General features: G+C 36.6%; 1 protein-coding gene across 3 annotated transcripts; it reads left to right on the top strand.

The window, feature by feature from the left end:
• Window positions 1-4,936: 4,936 nt before the first annotated feature.
• On the top strand, window positions 4,937-11,841 carry PTEN1 (Calcium/lipid-binding (CaLB) phosphatase). Of its 3 annotated transcripts, none has more exons than XM_089386293.1 (8): window positions 5,020-5,156; window positions 8,022-8,103; window positions 8,327-8,503; window positions 8,786-8,899; window positions 9,000-9,188; window positions 10,714-10,950; window positions 11,042-11,143; window positions 11,254-11,841. In XM_089386293.1, exons 2-8 carry the CDS (start codon window positions 8,101-8,103, stop codon window positions 11,395-11,397), a joined length of 966 nt encoding a protein of 321 aa, XP_089242419.1. In that variant the 5' UTR covers window positions 5,020-5,156; window positions 8,022-8,100; the 3' UTR covers window positions 11,398-11,841. The 3 variants fall into 3 exon arrangements, with proteins under 3 accessions (XP_089242418.1, XP_089242419.1, XP_089242420.1); XM_089386294.1 differs by having other exon boundaries at window positions 5,057-5,156; window positions 8,031-8,103; XM_089386292.1 differs by lacking the exon at window positions 8,022-8,103 and having other exon boundaries at window positions 4,937-5,156.
• Window positions 11,842-21,086: the final 9,245 nt, after the last annotated feature.

The following is a 21,086-nucleotide window of genomic DNA, read 5'->3' as shown; positions in this document are numbered from 1 at the left end:
TAGGTCTTTGGGGTTGTTTAAATTGTCCTGTGGTATTTAGTTAGTGATGCGTTTTTTAGACTGTATGCCCCTCTGGTGTGGTGAGTTGCACTCAGCCTTGAATTTGGTCCCTTGCTATGGACAGTGGGGGATGGCCTTATTGTGTTTTGGTCAGGCTTAATTGGGGAGCTGGTGCATCCTTCTGTTTGTTTTGTCGATTATGGCTTGTTAACTAGTTGTTTATCTTACACTTTGGTCTTGGCAACCATGCCTCCCTGTCAGCGTATGGTGAGTTGCAAGGGTGGAGCTAGGTACGTAGGAATTAAATGGGGTTACACTTTTGCTGGTGATTCAATTGCTTCATATTTTGATTCGGTACCTTTGAAGGTACACAGAAAAATATTGTTGTTGGAATGCAAAGAGTCAAGGGAGCATTCATACTTCTCTCATTTAAAGGTTGGGGGTGATGGCCTGAAATGGGTTGTTGACCTTTGGAAAATTCCACAAAAGACGATTGTCTTTCTTACATTCTCTCTCTATGCATCAATGATTGGATTCTTTGTTATTCCTGGTTTTTAAGGACAAGCAAGTTCACAGTTACAATATTTTTTCTGGTCTGGAGGACATCAAGAGAATTCTAAGGAACATCAAATTTAAAATTAATGATATTGATGCTCACCTTAGCTGGGTGGAGAATAATATGGTGTTGGATTTGGTCGTAAAATATCTCTTTGACCCACTTGGAGACCTAATCAATACATTGTTTACTAGTTATTCATCTCTAGATCCTACACTTCTCATGGTGGACTAAGTCTGTTGTTGTTCTATGACTGTTTCTCTTTGACGATGGTTGAAGGTGATGACCCTTTGCTCTGTGGTTGGTCGTCTTCTTGGTGTTTAGTGTCAGAATTTTGGGCGCATAGGTTGGCCTTTGTTTAGTCAGTTTCATGGTTTATATGGCATGTTTCCTTTTGCTCTATGGTTTGATGCTCTGGACGTTATGGGGATTTCTTGGTTGGCGATGGTTGTTTCCTCTTTTGTTGGTTGTTATGTTATTTCAGTATAAGAATTATGGGCATGAGTATGACAGTTGTTTTGGAAGTCTATGGCTCTCTTTAACAATATATGTTTTGCTTTATGACTCTCTTTGTTAGTGATGATGATGAATCACTCTACTATCTTGGATATCACTATATTTTCTTTATGTTTCTCACTACAATTGTTTAGGAATGAGGGTGATGATTTTGCTATAAGTTATGTACTTTGTTCTCATTTTTGTTAATGAAATAGAATGCTTTAATATACAAAAAAAAAAACAACAACAACAAGAATGAGAGGTATTGTTAAAATATAGTGCATCTCACATTTTGCCTGCATTTCTACATGTTTTATAATATATTTTTTTAAATGTTGATTTTTTTTATAACTAGGTTGAGTTTAGGGTGTTTATTGAATGGAAGAATGATCTACTGATAGTGGGATGTTATCACCAAGATTCTGTGAAGCTCAATCGAGATTGGACACCCATTGGAATAGTTTAGTTCCCCTCAAAGTGGCTTCCATCCTCAACCCCTCCCTATGAGGTTAACCTGAGACCTAGTATGGACTAAATGCCAGTTAAACCAATTGGTCTACACCTCATGGGTTAAAATATTGAGATGTTATGTCTATGTTCATAATGACCTAAATATTTTAAAACAATATTGTTGAGAGACCTGTTTGATGTTATTAAATATCTTAGTTTGATGTGTGAAATATTTTAATCTAGTGGACTTTGAGTGAGCCTCTCTGTCATCACAAGGACATAAATTAAACTAGTAAAAAACAATGTTACAAATGAGTGCAAAGGTTGTATATGACTGTGTCATCTAGTGACATGTTTTGAATATGAGGAAGAGAGTATAAACAAAGACTCACGAGTAAGAAAACTCGAAAAAATAATGAGCTACATTAAAAATGAAAGTGAAAGTTCCCATGTTTGTTTTTTTCTTCTTATATGAAAATTTTCACTAGATGATACTATTATATACAATTTGCAACATCATTATCTAATATTTTCACTTTGGTGCTATAATGATAAATGACGGGAAATATGATTGTGTGGATGGGGGTGGGGAAAAATATTAGGGAAAACATATTATTTTTTCACTAAGGGTGGGGCTAGGGGGATATATTAGGGAAAACATAATATGTTTTTGGGTGGGGACGAGGGAGATATTAGGAAAAACATAATATGTTTCCCCTAATCTCTTTTCCCATTATGAAGGTTATATTTACCCCGACCCCCATCTACACAATATGTTTTCCGTAATATATTCCTCCACCCCACCCCCATATGAATATGTTTTCTTTAATATCTCCCCTTACCCCCACCCTCATACCCATGATGTGGGGAGACATGTTTACCTTAATATCTACACTCACCCTCACTCTCACACCCATGACAAGGGAAGACATGTTTTCCCTCATATTTGCCCCCATATGATACCACCACCCTCATATGGGTGAAGCATATAGGTGGAGGTGGAGAGTGGGGAAATATTAGGGGAAACATAATATAAGGGTGTGAGTTGGGAACTGGGGAGATTATTATGTTTCCCCTAATATCTCTCCCCGCCCCATATGTTTTCCCTAATAGCTACCCTCACCCTCATATGCATAAGAGAGTGGCGCTGAAGAGAAAGTGTTAGGGAAAACATCCCACCCCCATATAAGGGTGGAGACAATATGTTTTGCCTAATATATTCCCCGCCGAAGGCTAATATATTTTCCCTAATAATTTTCCCCACCCTCACTCTCATATAGGAGAAATTATTATCTTTTCCCTAATATCTCCCAGCTCCATATGTTTTCCTTAATATCTCTCCCCAACCCCACCATCACATACATAAAGAGAAATAGAATGAAGAGAAATATTAAATAAAACCTATAAAAAATGAAAATAAAATAATCAAATCATTTATTTATTTGATTTATAAAAAAAATATAATATTCATAAATTAGCACAAATATAAATTTTAAAAAATAAAAATAAATTTATTTAATTAATTACTTAAAAAATTTAATTTTAATTTTGTTACAATTATTTTTAAACACTAAAACTTAATTCAATTAACTATTACAATTATTTTTCCAAATTTGAAATGCATTGTCAATACACTATATTCAAAAACCACATAATACACTATATTCAAAGACTACATACCACCTCCTCTTATAGACCACTTCCTTTAACCCTTTGACACCTGCATCTTATAAGCTTTCTCTTGACTTTGTTTATACTCTAATTTATTGCTCAATTAAGGACTAATTCTTATTGCTTAGTTAATGACTAATTCTCATCAACTCTGTTGTGAAACAGGGCGTCGGAAAAGGCCAAAGGAAGTGTGGGAGGAAAGAGTATGCATTTTTTGTTCTTCCAGAAAAGTGGAAACAAAAAAACATTTCATTTTAGAATGTGAGGCCTTCAAAGACAACAGGGAAAGTTATGCAGATATGCTGGCAGCTAGCTCTTGGGATAATCTATTTAGCGAGGGGTTTGTCGATAAGCTAGGAGCATTTATTTTGAAGTTTCACAGAAAAAGAGCCAAATACATCAAGCAGATGAAGAAGCAATCTGTCCCATAGGCTATCTTTAACTTTGTGGACGTTAAAATAATTTCTTTTTTTCTTTTATAAAACTCCCTTTTTAATCTTCTCACTCTTATTTTTTTAACCCTAATAAAGGAAACAGGTTAAAAACCAAATTAAGTGATGCATTACCTTAAAACTGATGATTAAAGCCAAGATGGCTGTCTTGTACCTGATTGATAGGTTTTACCAAATAGACAAATAATATACTTCAAAACATTAACTTCATTCCTAATATCACAACACCCCAAACAACCCATAAACAATATCCTTCAAAACATTAACTTCATTTCTAGTGTAATGCATCTCAAAACCCTCATTTGACTATTGATACCTCCTCAAAAAAAGCCTCCGCATTCTCCTCTCTCACTAGAGCAACAAGTCAATCCAACTCGTGAGGTGGAACAAGTCAATGTAGCATGAAACTAAAGGAACAAGTCAGTCTATCAAGAAACTTGAAAAAAAAACACCTACTTAGGTATCAAGTTTCATGGGAGCAGTGCCTTGTGTTATTTTATTTATCCTAAATGGCCTATTTCTAAAAGTCATTTATTAATTTATTATTCTTGATGTTGACTTCCAATTGAAATATCAAAGAAATGGAAAATAAATAAATTAAAAGCCCTAAATTTACCTGCCTTTCACCCTCCCACGCTATTCAAATGTCGTGCGTGCACTAGTATAATAGATGACTCTGGGCCACAATTTCTAAGGTCCCGCGTTCGACTACCTCGGAGCATAAAATTCAACAGAAACCCCGATCAGCCCGATCTCCCCATTGTAATCGTTGCAGAAGAACGAAACAAGCGGAGGAAAAATAATGCGACGATCGCAGTTAAAAACGGCCTGAGAGTGAAAGCAGTGCAGTTAGTGTTGTGAAGCGCAAGGATCGGGCTCGGTTGCGTGGAGTAAAGAAGCCCTCAACGTGAGCTTAAAGCTACAAATAGTTTTGAATTTCTCATAATAGTATATACATTGCAGAGGGCCGAATGTTATTGCTTCCATTTATAATCGATGGATCGTTTGCAAACTCCTCCATGGGGAATTTTGAAGCACTCGTTTGAATTTGGGCACCGATGGGGATTAGAACAAAGGTTTCTTCGACAACTGAGATAGAGCAGATGTGGAGCAAGTGAAACAAACACAAAAATGCCCCCAATAAATGCTGAAAAAATCACCAGGGGGCGTGAGAAAGAAAAATAAGAGAATATACGGGTTCAGGGGGTTCGTTTAGCTGAGGTCCTGTTAAATTTAGTTGGGGGTTTTGTTTGTGAACGGGAACGACAGGGGCCAAGTCTGGGGATGGATGGGGGATCGGGCAACATTACAAATTTCTCAACTTTGTGTCTAGGGCTTACTACATTCGAAACCTGGTTTCGAAGAAGAGGAGGAGGCTCGTCGTGGCCGGATTTGATCTCGACATGTCGTATATTACCGATCGGCTCGTGGCCATGTCATTCCCGGCCGAACATATGCGGGCGATGTACAGGAATCCGCTCTGGCAGGTCAAGAGAGTGCTCGAAATGCGCCATGCCGGACATTATAAGGTGAGTGAGTGTCAATGTTCTTTAAAAAAAAAAAGGTAAAAATCTAAAATGGAGAGTTTGATGTAGAAAAAGAAAACAAAGCCCTTAAGGCAAATTCTCATTTGATCTGGTAACAGAGACTTTTATTTTCAAAAGTAATTGCTATAAGTGTGATTTATAGTTAAATCTTATATTTTTCGCATGGTGTGTTTTTACATGAAGCGTTTGGTTTCTGTCCTCGGATTGGATTGTTTCTGTTAGCACATAGGACAAATAATCCGTCTTCGGAGAGCTTTTAGAGAGCACCTTAAAAACATTTAGTATCCGTTCTTCATACCAGATCCATCTTTTGTAAAATTGCCAGCCTTTGTTCATATTGCGCCTTAAAAAGTGAAGTGCATTCTACAGTCCAGATCATGGTGGGGATCCGTGGCGTAATCAGTCAACTTTACAGTCCAGGTCATGATGGCGCGATCCACCAATGGTCTGTTGTGTGCATTGAAAATTGACTCAAGTGTAGAACCGTCTAAGGATGCTTCTGATGTGCACCTCAGGGTTGCGAAGCTTGAGGATACATATCTCTGCCTACACAAGTTTGAACGAATGACCGATGCATCAAATATTGGAACTCTAAAAAATGCCAATCTTGAGCATGACAACTTAAGGTGCATATCAGACTCAGGGTTAGATGTTCTCGACGCTCTGCTAGTTTGAATTAACGTTGACAGTTGCTGTAAGGACCGAGGTTTTGATTCTGATTTTGAGCTGCAAAGGTTTGTGGCTGAAATGATACTCCACATTTATTAGGTGCCCATGTGCTCCCTGTTGCTAAAGGGGTCTGCACCATCCTTATGGGTTTTTCAATCATCACAGTTTATCTGTTTATGATTTCATCCTTGGTCCAGTTGACCAGGGGCACTCCTAAATCATTTTTTTCAAGAGGTTCCCGAAAAGTCGCTCAAAGGGGGAAGAGGGTGAATTGTAAAAGTCTCTTTGCTAGGAGGCTGACTATTATGGTCCCAAATGCTACCTGATATTAGATTGACGTTACTGAAACAATAGATCAAATTCATCTAGGTCTACAATAATGGTTTCTGCAAATTGTAAAATAACAGATTCCAGATAATAACAGCAGTAGGTTCAGCAACAGTAGGAGTAATAACAACATTTATTTATTATAAAATACAGGACAGTGAATCTTTAGAGCAACAGTCTTAATGGCAGATATAATTTTTGGATTGAACAGAACTAATAAGGAATCTTAACAACACAAGATGCTACCCTGATATGGTATAATTGCAAACTCAGGGCCAGAATATGTAAAGCCAGTATGATCTTTGCACTTGACCCAATCAGTCTCCCACCGACCACCTGCAAGAAAATCAAATTCCGCACATACACGTTATGTAACTTAAAGGCCTATTTAGAATTCATTGTCCCACTCTTAGAGTCTTTCTTACCCATTCGTCCCTTGCACGTGAAATAAATTCTATAAATGTTACTAACTCCTAAGCTAGTCTATTCAAAGGCTGCCATACAGCCTCTAAATCGCTGTTAACCTATGTGTAACCCATTTAACATACGCATGCAAAACTGGGTGTCCAGTGTCTTCATTCCCAAGTGCTGGTATCCAGCCACCATTCATGTTGGTAACAGTCGTATTATCTGTGGGCATCGTGATTGAAGTGAAGACACTGGATATTCGTCGATCATTGTTCCACCCCTGCATGCACCACAGAGATATATCAGGCCTACCTGTATGGACGTCAGCTAGTTTGTTCATAGCTCTGTTTTGAGGGTAGAGATTAATGTGCTATATCTTGATTTCTGTCTAGGTACTTGAAAATGACGTGGATGGATTTTGCAAGAGAAATATTTTCCTGTTGTGCTTTTTGGTTTTCCTGTATGTGTTTTGGAGATTTGCAAGTTCGGAGACTTCTATATGTTTCTCTAACTTTAAAACTATGTATCACCGCCTGCAAATGCTATGATAACTTGGAATCTTGGGCACCACTCAATGAAGTTGCAATGTTTTTAAATGAAAAGGTGTTAGAGGGGATGGTGTCCAAAACAGTCTGGCTGTTATCAGCGCTACAGCTCTATAAGATATTAAGAAACATGTGAGATGATTAAAAAATAGACGAGACTTTTTTTGTTGAATAGCTTAGGGTTAGGGTTTGTTTTTCATTTTTATTTGCCAAGCTGGACCTGCAAGGGCACACTACTGGTTGAGTGGGTGCCGAAACAGGCCTGCCACAGACTTGTTTTGCTGCACACTGGAGACACTCAGACATCCCCGATTTTGGCAGGGAATTCAACAGGGATGTTTGGAGTGCCCCCAACATCCTGGAAGCCGTTCCTGGTCAAAGGGGACGTCCTTCTCATCCCCAAGGACCCTGGAAAAGGGAATGGGTCCCCAAGGTGTGGAGTCGAGTTAGTGTTTTACATAGCTTCTAAATTCTGTATAACGACGGAAGAAGAAACATTATTTACGCAATGGTCTTCGAGTTACGTCTGATTCTATGACCCTTCATCGTTAGGCATCCAAACTCATCTAACTCGTAAAATATATCCTAAGCATGTATGTCAAACTCATCTAACTTGTAAAATCTATTCTAATCATGTATGTCATGCCGAACATATAGTTGATTCCTTAAAGGCCATCTATTGATTACTACGACTATAAATTTAAGCATGATATTTAGACATCTCATTAGATGGCCGTTACTGTCTAATCATGTTGACATACTTCTGTGTTTGCTGCCTTTCATAACCCAGTTTATTCTCTCTATTAATGTTCTCGTCTGAGGTAGTCTGAAACACAGATTTTAAAACTTTGTTATTTCTGCTTCAGTTTTCTACAGACTAACACTAACCGAATTTTAGGTTTGTTAGGCACAGCATGAAGAAAATATCATGATGTCGAATGAATTATTAAGCACCGCTCTCTGCTTACTTCAACTAGATGGTAATGCCAGTATAATTTTATGTTTTGTGCCTTTATTATTTTATATTGTAGCTTGAAGTTAAGGCTTATACTTACTTCGGGTTCATGACGTTGGTAAAAGTAACAGTAATCAATTTGCTGATAATTTAAACTCATGCATTTTTTTCGGTAAAACACTCAAATATATTTCTCTTTAGACTTGGGCTCTTAAGAGTGTTTTCTTCTCGGTTGGCTGTTGTTGCAGGTGTATAATCTCTGCATAGAGGAATCATATGATCCGGCACATTTTCATGGTTGTGTGGAAGTTTTCCCATTCGATGACAACCATGTACCCCCTTTGTCAATGATGAAGTTGTTTTGTGAGAGTGTCCATTCCTGGCTTTCGAGTGATCCTCAAAATGTTGCAGTTATACATTGCATGGTAAAAATGACTAAACTGACATTTTGATACTTTTGCGCTCATACCTTCTGGTATATTTCCCTGTTTTCGTTGTTGTTATGGTAGAGGCCTGGAGAAAATGCAAGTCCTTTGCATTTTGCATGTATAATGCTGACAGCCAAATTTATGGGTGCTCTCTTCCATCGTTTCCTGTAAAGCTCATTGGTACCCTAAATAATGAACGAGTGCTTTTGACAAGCTAAACTTGTGTCAGAATTACTCTTTGTTACTTATCACGATTGTTTTCTCATCTTCCGTTGGCAGGCGGGTAAAGGCCGAACAGGTTTGATGGTATGTGCATACCTTGTCTACACAGGAATGTCGGCAGATGATGCACTTCAGTTGTATGCAGAACGTCGAACAACCAATAATGAGGGGGTATGCTTCTTTTGCGAATCTTCTGTACTTGGGGTGAAATTTGAATTATATAATTTACAAAGATCCAGGGAAATTAATCTTTTTTTGGTCTACTCCCCAGGTTTCTATTGCAAGTCAGCGGCGTTATGTAGGGTACTGGGCCAAGTTGCTTTTGTTCCCAAGTGGGACACGCCTTGGTCCTCCTGAAGTGCACCTACGTCCTGTTAAAAAAAGAGAATTAAGAAGGATTCGCTTGTATGATACTGTCAACATTAGTTCGGTCCTGTTTGTCGTTTCAGAGTTAAGAGAGGTACAAGCTGGATATCTTAATGGTGTATTCCTATTATGCATTTGACTTACATTTCTGCCAAATGGATCACATGCATGTCCAAGATGAGGCAATTTGCATTTGTTGTTGGCACCTTTAAAATGTTTACTTTAAAAAAGCCTGCATCAAAGCGAGATGTTCCTCAAATTCTCATTTTTCTTCATTATTTTCTGTTTTCTTATCCTTTGCACCTAAGTTACGAGGAAATGGAAACAGATTGGGATCCAGATTCAGATCCGGATATGGATCCACCTTAGATTTGAAAAGTTAGGATCCGGATACCACGTAAAAAAAAACAATTATATATATATATTTAAAAACAATTTAAAGATAGAAATAAAAAACACTCATTAGATAATTTATAAATCTGAATATTGAAATCATGATGCATCATGCTTTATAAAAAAATAAATTTTAAATATAAAGTTGGGTGTCTCATTAATAATGACTATTGATATGATCTGGAGTAGGTTTAACTATATGTTTAAAAATAGGTGTACATGCTTATAATTTGAATATTTCAACTTTACATCATGATCAATCTGTCTTCTTTCTTAAAACTGGTTGTAAATTCTAAAAATTCCCAGCTAATTTCAATGATAAATGAATATTGTACACTGTTTGAGAACATGCTATCTTCACCAAGAATTGGAATTAATCTAATTAAATTATTAATCACAAAGTTATCCTTTTTACACTATTAAATGTTAACTATATTGGCTCAAAGCTTTTATATTAACATTATCAAATATTGAAAATTAAAATTTTGATGTGTTTGGCCTTTCCGGCTAACATTATCCTATGCTATACAGTCTGTAGGTAATTAATAACTTATATAACTTATACAGCCTACAGATTAATTACTAATAAGTAATCTAAATAAAATCTAAATGGAATATTTATTTTTTTAGAGTTTCAAAAACAAAAAACAAAAACCAAAACATTAATGTTATTTGCTTGGGCTCTGGCTTGTGAGGGCTAGCTGGCACAGGATACATTTCCAGATTTGAAGAATGTATTCATGTGGCAGATCCTACACCGATCTCGGGATCCATATGTGTATCAGTATCTAAAATCTGGATCCGCAGATCCAGCATCAAAACCCTGTGGATCCGGTAACACAGCTTTGCACATAGAGGATGTAAACAAAACTTACAATTTTGAAAGCTTCAGAAACACACTAAAATGCAAATTGATAGCACAATAAATATTGGAAATGGAATGTTTTTCTTCGTCATGATTAAATCAGTTTCTTACTGTTTCGCTGTAAGGGCATTGGCTTATTGTAAAACATCAGATTAGCATTATATTCTGTTGCAGTTTGTTCCGTCCAGTCACCAGAATGTTGTTCTGGATATCTATGTGCTTGTGACATCATTAAAGGTTTCTTTAGCAGGAGTTTTAAACATGTAATGAAATTGTGGGAGTAAAAAGGCTTCTCAATGCATTCATAAAAGTTATATGCACTTTATTTCACATGTTATGGATGTTTTTCATGTTCGTACAGGTACCATCGCAACTGTATCAACCAGCAGTAGAAATTGCTCGTAACTACTGCAGGCCTGTCAAAAGGGGCTACTGCAGGACTAGCAGCCCAAGATATTATCTATCTTTCTTGGGCAAGGATGAGGACGGGAGGAAAATTGACCAAGAGCAACCCCATGTTGTTGTGCAAATGGATACAGAGCGCTCTGTGAGCTACAAGAAAACCTGTCTGGATTACTATTTTGAAAAGCCTCTACAAGTACGAAAGTTCATTGAACTATTTCTTTTGGATATTGTAATGCTAGTGACGTTTTTGGTGAGATAATATTGAATTATTGTGGATTTGACAGGTTGCAGGAGATGTAAGGGTGGTTTTTTATGAAAAGAGTATAGGCGGGAGGTTATTTTATGCATGCTTCAACACTGCGTTTATTACAAACAGCTTACTACAGGTATCCCAAGCTAGATTGTTGCAAGATGAACATATTCTAAAATTCTGTAATTTCTGTGGAAGTAACATGAATAATTACTGTAATTTATGCATACGCGTGCATTTTTGCAGTTCTCTCAACAAGACCTGGACAAAGTAGGACGTAAAGGAAAATCTATATGTGGGCCAGGTTTCTGTGTGGAGTTATTTTTCGGACCTTCTGAAGCTCAATACCCAGGATTGCCTTCGCACGAAAATGCTGAAGATTCTTTCTAACCCATATTTAAAGACCAACAATTCTGTCATCGAACCTAATCAATGTCAGCTGACCCGAGAACTAAATATTACCTGTCACGAGGCTTAACAGCAAACAATGTTCTACAAATAACACAAAGCCTAACCATACTGGGAGCTTGTATCATTACAATTTCTGCATTACTTTTTCTTAACTAGGATAGTCTTTATTTATCGTCACTTTGCATGGCAAAACTTGGTCAACTTGCTTCGTTCTGGCAACCTTTCAGTCAGTGATAACTCAGGGTGTCTTCCATCTTACTCGCAGGGAGACGCATACAGACATAAAGGGCACTATACCTCAAAGTTGTGCAGGCATGCTTATGGTATATTTTGTTGACTGGCTTATATCTATAATGATTAGTGTCAAATCGTCAATTTATGTGGGAAGTATTTGTAAATAGATAAAATTTCTGCCTTTTTCTAGTTCCTTCTACAGCATGTAAGTTAATAATATAACCACTTATTTGTTTATTGGGAAATTGACAGTTTATTAGTTTCGTGAGAAATTGAACTTTCATGGTTTGCCTGCCACCATTTATTGAAACTTTATTTTATTGCCCATCTATCCATTCAAAGAACAGTATTATCATTTTTGTGAGAAATTGAACTAAGTGGGTGGTTGCCATATCACTATCTTTACCGAGAACCTTGACCTTATTGACCATATGCCCATTTCAAAGTGCAAAACATTCCAAATTTCTTTTATCTTTTTTGAAGTACAATGGAGGAGACTGAAAAGTAATCACAAGTAATCACCTAAATTATCTTTCAAATGAAGAATTTAGTTAAATTGTTTCTGTGCATGTCTATTGACATGGACTGGCAGATTGAGGCTGTCGACTTTCTATGATTGTGAGGGCAGATTACAAGTGTTTGGTGTTTTGCCTTGACAAGATTATGGGTCTCACAACTTAAGGTGGCTTTCTTAACGCAGATCATGGGCTGCCTCGTGAGGTGACAGGGCCCCATTGCTTGGTTGCGGAGTGGAAACTTATGGTTTTTTTAAATGTTTTAAATTATAAAATATTTATGAAGAAAAATAAATGCATTTTATCTCTATGAAATTTCAAAAGTAATAATAATAATGGAATATAAATAATGTCTAAAATTTATATTTATAATCAAAATATATATTAAAAAAATTAATATTCAAATTAACTGAAATATATACATGTTTATAAATTATTATTTTTTAATTAATTAATCTTTGTTTTTAAGGTTATGGTTAAGTTGGATACCAAAATAGTGTATGGTTTTTTTGTGGGATAAGGGACTTGTTTATGTATAGCAATTTTATTGTTAAAGTCTATGAAGATGTACATATTCTACTTTTTGGATTTGAACCTACAATCTCTTACAATGAAACACATTCTTAACTATTAGGTCTACTCAAGCTATACTTATAATCTATTTGCAAGGTCTTGGTAATGCTAGACACCAATTGATGTATGAGATCCTTTTGTTGTGGGGGACAATGGATCCACCTTTGTGTATCAATTTGATTGCTAAAGTCCCTTGTCCCACAAAGAAGGGGTCTTGTACATCAATTTGATTTAAGTCTACAAATGTCTCTCAAGTTAGTAGCTCAAGTGGTTTGGAGCACAATTTGATCTCCCATCCTCCTAGGTTCAATTCTAAGTGACATGTTTGGCCTGTTGTGATAAGGCTCAAAGATTAGGTGACCTCGTGAATAGATCTCACTTAGGTGGCTCAAGATGTCTCAGCTCTTATTAAGTCATAGTTTATGGGTCTTTCTGCCTTGCTGGTTGGATATACTCTTGGTGTTACAATAGCAATGAAACTAGTAGGTTTGATCGTGGACATTGCCCAAATTACTTCAACAAGTTATTGATTCACCACGGTTTAAAAAAAAAAGAAAAAAAAATACCAAAGAATATATACTCTCCCTAATTTGAACATATAACTTCTATTGAAGTAATACCTCGACTTATCATTAAACTTAATATTAATTATATATATTTTAAAATAAATATTTTTATATTAAAAAATTAGATTAAAAATAAATTATTGAGAGTGTGTTAGTTAGTGTCGTTCACTGATCTTGGAGGTCTTTCAAGGATTGTTCAAGTTTGTCGATCTTCTCATTGGCCATAGCTTGAGCTCTAGTTTCTACCATGCACCAATCCGATGTACTTGAAATTTGGGACCGCCCAAAAAAATTTTGCACTAACAATTGAATGGTACCACCTTGCTCAGCTCGTCGTCCTGATTCTTATGGGCTAGATCACCAATAAGCGCCCTGGGGGGTCTCAGATTTTTTTTTTTTTTTTGTTATCTGAAAACTCCTAACGGAGTTTTACTCCTTACTTAGGAATACTGCAGTAGCCGAATCCCCAAAATGTCAATGCTGCCAAAAGTCCTGCGAAAATCACGCCCCGGTATAGGAACCCACACAACTACTCAGATTTGGATGGCGGCTCTGGTGGATCTGAGAGATCTGCATGGCTAATCGGATAAATCTGAGTGGCGGAATAGATTGCTGCTATGGATCTGAGTTGCGGGACTGATTTTTGTTGCTGCCGCAAATCCCACTTGCGAGATTTGATCTGGCAGAGATTATGCATGCTCCAGAGATAGAAAAGGGAACTATGGTCTCGAGGAGTGTCAGGTGCTACAGATCACAATATACATAAGGCTCTGACAGTAGTACTGGGCCCAATTTTTCAGGGCACTAACCAAGGAGGATCAATCGTACCCTTAGTCGTACAACCCGACTACCCTATCATATGGGCGAGTAATCTCTCCGAGTGCTGTTCTCGGTGTACTGTAGCAGCCAGACGGCCGATGTTTTATCTATGGCGAGGTTTCAAGGGAGCTAGGGGGCTTCTGATATACCAGAGGGTACTTGGAAGACAGTCCGTGCGCGGTTCTGTCTAATGCGCTACTACTCGAAGGGGTACCCACAGGGGTTACAAGGGAGTCCAACAAGCGTGACCACCTCTTGTATTTCCTGCGTGCATGCCTCCCCAAATCTACAGGTTTATGTGTTCAACGACAGATTCGTGGTTTAAAGATGCCAGAACACGTCTCTAGCCAAAAAAAAAATTGCTAAAAAATGGAGATCCCACTGGCCTTGGAAAGCGCTCTGATACCACCTGTTATGCTCTTAATCCTGCAAGATGATACAAGAATACCAAATATGCGCAGAAATATACCCAGAACATAGAACAATGAGAAATAATAGCAGGTATTTTATTATTCAAAAAGTAATGTTTACTTGCCTCTTCGAGGGGGCAACCTCCAATAGAGCAGAGCTCGATTACAAAATAAGACATGATGCTCCTCGCAGGGAGTCTTTATCCTTTATATATGACTCATACATGTAATACCATGGAGCAACACCATGGTTTTTATTAATACCATCTATCTAATACCATGGCCCATTTGCAACTAACTGTGGTCCTGTCATTAAATGCGGGTTAATCACTTAAAATTATTAATATGGGTTTTATTGATTCTTTACTTAACTATAACTATGACTCGATCCTACTACATAAATAAGGGGGTTAGGGTGGGACCCTAACAGAATTTGTACCATTTCCAATTGCTTTCCCACATCGCAGGTCAGGTTAGGATAAACACTATTTATTTTCTGTTAATGAGTCTAAAGGACATGTCTACAAGGGTTAGGGCAAGACCCAATGTATCTTCTCATTTCATATATCTTAAAGGTTTAATTAGGATATTGATTGAAAGCCACTTGATAAAAGTAGGTAGGACATGGGAGCATTTTTTGTTTTGGGGAGGGTTTGAAGAAGCCGTAAAACCAAAAAGGGGTAGAAAAAAGGAAGCAAAATGAAACTAAACAACCCCAAAGCTTAGAACAGGGGACCTCATTTGTGCAAACCAGGAGTTAGTAAAAAGTAGCACCATTTCCTCCTTTAGTTCTTGAGTTACCAAAGGTTTATATAAGGAAGAGAGGGAGGCTAAGAAAAACAAAAGATGCCCCTTCTCCCAGTGTACCTCTACCTACAAAAACATAAGTCATTAAACAAACAAAAACGCTCAAGGGAAAATTGATTGAGCTTGAGATAAAGAAGACACAAACTGATAAAGCGCTCGCCTTTGTAGAAATGTTCAAAGGGGGAAAGGCCATATACAAGACTGTTGAATAAAACAAGATTGAACATTAAGCTAAATAAAAACCTTGAGTTGGAAAAGGAGGTCATTGATGTATATAGAACCCCTCAGAAAGAATTAATTATAAATAGGGAGGAGTCCACAAGATCAAAACCAAAAAATACCAAAGGCTCAAAGAAAAAAGTTAACACAGAGGCCCATAGGACTAAGAAACAAAGAAAAACGAATGTTGATATCTCACTGGAAGTAACTAGCACACTCAACTAGTTGTTTGACAACACATTTTTGATTACCAACCGTTCAGATTGAGTTTTGATTGAAGGTTGATAACTAGCTTATCAGTGATTTGCATTGTTAAATTTTGATGAGTGCTGACAATTTCCGTGTCAGTGAAATTTTGTATCGATTTTATAAAGCGTTGACAACGAGCTCATCAGAGATCTTAGTCCTTATCCCGAGTTGAAAGAGTATCAGTGAATTGGTCAGCACTGGCAGATCATGTAGTCTCGAAATGAGGAGCTGCATAAACATATACCATTTTTAGCATGAGGACAAGGTAGAAATTCCAGGAAGCTAGGTGGGATATTAGTCAACGATTTTGACCCCAATTTTTAGCCTAAATTTTAATAGACTGCTATATTTTTAGATACAAATATTTATGATATTATGTATTGTATTAGTGTATTAGATATGCACTCTTTATTCTTAGTGTAATTAAGCACATATTAGAAACCTTCTTTTAGTTTGTAATTTTTCTATAAAGACAAAGTCTTTAGAATGAAGATGGGTTCGGTTTTGCTGAAAAACCTATTGTGCTTTGTATATTTTGGGATTTTTTAATAAATAAAGCCTAAAACTAGAACACATATTCATGTGTTAAGTGTTTTGAATGTATTTTATCATGTCTAATGTGTTTTTCTTGCCATGGTGTGTCATCTTATAATAATTAAATGAGAGAATATAGGCATAATTCATTCATGGTGATGCTCTGTTTATAGATTTAATTGTTTGCACTCTTCTTTCTAAAGCCAACGTTGGAATTCATCTGTTTGATGCTCCTTCTCAGTGGATTGTTTCTCCCACATTCTGCCTTTCATTACAACAAATCAATGATTCAAATTTTCTCAACTACCTTGCCTTTTTTGGATGTTTTAGTGTGATCTTATGTTAAGCCAAATTAGACTCCATCACCCAATCGTATGCTTTTTTTTTCCTGATTCCAACCAACATCAATAATTTTACATTAATCTGGCCATATTTTAATAGACCTGTTACCCTTATGACCTAAGGTAGTTGAGTTTGAGGAGTGATCCTCCTCCGGATTGAAGGGCCAACTTCAATCCCAAAGCGGTTAGAGGTTACCTTAGAGTTTTTCCCAGAGCTAGGGTTTTCTATAACATAACATATGCTTTAGTGCATTGGCTAGATAACTATTCTGGCATCAACATAATTGCTTAGTATTCCTCTGCTTGTATAACACTTATATGATTCCCTTTACTAGTTCGTAAGCATACCCTCGAAATTCTTTGGTCATAATGCATATTCCCATGTGTCTTACGTTAGCATCATCTCAGGATTCTCCTGACTTGGTAGAAGTAATGTTCTCTACAATGCAATTTCATGCTATAGTCCATGTAATGTATCAATATCTCTTCTATTCGATTGAGGTCTCTATCATACATCTGCATGGGTATTTGTCTTCGTCTCCTGGCAATGTGTTACCATTAGGGTGTTTATGTAATGCATCACTGGTATGACTGGTAAATTCTCTACATCATTTGCTATTCATATCTGGCATAATGTAGTATCAATTGTTTGGCGCTATTATTTGCCTTGTATCATTGCTATATCATTGTCATCAGCGAGAGTCAGGTATGAGAGATTCTACATTGCATATTTATCTGCACTTTTCATCGTCGTAAAATTTCAACCATGTAAGAAATATTCAAGTCCATCAAGTGTTGGCTAACTCCATAATCAATAGACATAGGAAGAAAATTGTTCATAACAACTTCCTTGTTTTGTAAAGTAAGATTTGTAGGCTTGTTTAATTTCTCAAGGTTTGGCCCATTATATGAGAAACTTATGAATGATTCTGAGCACCGACATTAATCTTTTGTATGTGATTCAATTTTTCATACCCAATTATATCACAAGATCGACACTCTCCTGTCTCCATTTCTCTGGTCACAAATTCGATTAGAACAAAGAAAGTAGGGTGGTGGATTGGGATGGGATATATCTTCTAATCCAAATGCCTTAGATCTAACTATGCTTGCTTTTTTACCTATGCAGTTTTATCAATCTATACGTAATATGATTGTTGAACTGGATCTTGCTTATAAGCTCGTGCCTTGACCTGTCTCTAGTAAACATCTATACATAATATAATTAATTTAGACGTGGGAAATATACAGAAGGGCCAAATTCAATCTCAAGGAGGTCGAGGGAAAGGTCCTTCATTGGATCAAAACCCTGGTTTGTATAGCTGGAAAGTGTCATTCATTGTTTTAACTCTTGAAAGGTCTTGTCATGGGATAAAATATCTTGGTCCCCCTTCTCTTCAACTATAGTTGTAAGGCTGAAAAATGTTGTCAACTCTTTCAACTCAATTCATTGTGTGAATATCAGTTCCCAAACCTTTTCTCAATGGTCAAGATGGTAAGTATCTTTCTTCCATTTCTAGGAAAAGTTGTGTAGCTTCCTCATCTTGAAGTCAACCTATGTACAACACAAATTACGATTACCAGGCATGCAACACTGACCCTTGCATTCATCCCAATTATTGTATATGCCAATAGATCTTTGCTTGCGCACAACATAGAATTTCGAACCCATTGGGTCTGCGATTATGCATAGAAACCAATTGTTTCTCTTTTTTTTCCTTTGCTCCTTTCTAGGGACAACCCGACTACTTTTCCTACAAATCTTCTATATGAATGCCCCTGCGAGCGTAAAATGACATCATCTATGATTAAGGAGGTTTAATACCCAAGCCACTTATATCATTTGAACATTGTGGAATTTCAAGGGTGACGAGACGATGCCTAATTTGTTAGAAAACATGAGCCATTATCAACTGTGCATCCTTTAACTTAGGAATTCGACATGTATTTTTCATAAAACAATGTTTGATCCTTTCTTTAAACCACCAATGTCTATTTCATGAATGCAAAGCTTTGAAAAATATGTTATGTTTACTTCACATTCTCCATGTCAATATGCCCTCATTAATATTTGGCCACCATACATATTTCATCTGAAAGAGATGCAATTAGGCATTCTACCAAAAGATTAACTATCAATAAAGTCTTGTTGTAGTTCTTTTTCAGTACTCCAAACAAGAATGTAAACTCTTTTCTTTGTTTTGCTAACCATAGGTAAAGCATCATATTTCTACCACAATTCATGTGCGAGTTTGGTCTCATAATATATGTTATATGTTGGTCCCTATAATACTAGTGTATCCCCTTTATTGTTATTGTTGTGCCCATGTAGCCCCCATATTGTTATTTTTGTGCCCCATAGAAGCCCATTATTGTTATTGTTGTGCCCCTATATTATTATTGTTATGTAAGCGCTGATTATATTGCAACCCCTTAGACTCCTATATATACAAAGGAGGTCTTATGTTTGTATCATCCAATAATTGTTCATTTATGTAATGTAAAGGAGGTTCCTCCCTTGAAGAGAATATTTTTTAAGTCGTTGATCTATCTAATTGTGAATTGGTTGCATAACATTTGGTATAAGAGCTTTGGATTCTAGGGTTTCTCTCCTTCAAACATGTTATCTTGGAATTTTCGCTATACCATTTTGTCTACAAGGCTTCAGAAGCTGAAATTTTTACCACGTGGAGCCAAAATTTCAGAGAACGTCATGTAAAATTTTTAGATCTTGGTTCGCTATACTTTCTGAGATATGTTTTGAGGAAGTTAGGGTTTTTGCGAGCCCCAGAATTCTGTCTCAAAAATGTGACTTAGGGAAAATTGTCATAACTTTCGTTTCAGGCATCAGATTTGAATTCTGTAAAAAGTGGCTGAAAATGCATGGATTGTATTTTTTCTTGTAGCAGTTTCAAGGCCGAAGGTTGAAACAGTGACACGTGGAATCCCGTACAACTTCGCTCTACTGAACCAATCCATAATCAAGTCATCATGGGAGATTTGGCATAAATATTTCTTGAAGAATCCAATCTCAATCAGACTTGTGGGGTTGGAAAGAGGACTCAGAGACATACCACAAGAAAAAATTTCAAAACTTGGAGATACGAATTTACAGGGTTACAATCGTTTCAAGATCAAGCTCCTAAAAGAAAGAAAAATGTGTCTATGATTTTCAAAAATTGCATAATGTTGTTTGAAAAATCATTTGAAGTGATTCCAAGGGAATATTGAAGCATATATAAGAGTATTTGGTTATAAAATGCCTCTAAAACAAAATAATTCTACACCCATTAAGCCCTCAGAAATCTCTACTATGACGCACGAAGAGGAAGATTTGCAACACAATATATCAAAATTACGGGACGAAGTGCAACAAATTTTTCTCTCTCAAAGAGAAACCAAAGATGACATGGATGGTTTAAAAGCAGACATGGAATTTTTTAAGGATGGCATGGAAGATAATATGGATGTTTTGAAAGCAGATATGGAAGGTTTGAAGGAAGGTTTGACAAAGTTGTTGCAAGAAAGGATTCCCAGTGGTGACAAGGTAATCCATGAAAATCATGATGAGGAAAAAAGGAATATGAATTACGATTTTGACTCTAATGTGGGTTTTAAGAACCACCACGTTCCATCGATAATTATGAGAAAGTTTGATGGCAAGGTTCCGGTAACATAGATACTACAGATGGAGCAATCTTTTGATCTACACGACGTGCAACCCTCACAAAAGGTACGTATTGCATCTTTATATTTAGAATCCAATCATTTTGTATGATATAGATGGAAATTTTCACGTAAACCACTTGTCACCTAGTCAATTTTTACGGAGGAAATGATAGCACATTCTTTAGCCAATTGATAAATCTTAAACAAAATGGTTCAAATGGCAGAGCACATTGAAGACTTCCAAAAATTGAATATTAGGGTAACCGATATTCTGGAGGAATAAGATTGATGTTTTCATAGGAACTTTAAAAGATAACATCCAACATGAGGTTCACCTTTGGGAACTTGTTCATTGGAGAAGGAATTCAGGGTGGCAAGGAAAGTTGAAAGAAAAATTATGGCAACAAGGAAGTCCAACACTCACAACTATCAAGATGGAAGTGTTGCTGCTCCTAGTCTTCCACAAACTACAAGGTTGACACCACAATAATTGGAGGAAAAAAAGAGAAAAAGGGATTTGTTACAGTTGTGATAGAAAATACACTAAAGGTCATAAGTGTGTCGAAAATAAATTATTCTACATAGATTGTGAAGCAGAGGAAGAAAAGGAACAAGAAACATCAGGAGAGGAGGATATACACAAGGAACCAACACCAGAGAAAGAAGAAATGAATCTGACCATATATTGTAATGCATTGACAGGAATTACCATTCAAACTCAAACTCTCAAGA

Source organism: Pinus tabuliformis, chromosome Q (assembly GCF_031772625.1).
Source record: "Pinus tabuliformis cultivar Carrire ecotype Pingquan chromosome Q, CPIR1, whole genome shotgun sequence".
NCBI lineage: Eukaryota > Viridiplantae > Streptophyta > Pinopsida > Pinales > Pinaceae > Pinus > Pinus tabuliformis.
Note: the sequence above shows the minus strand (reverse complement) of the source record. Positions and strands in the feature narration are given on the sequence as shown.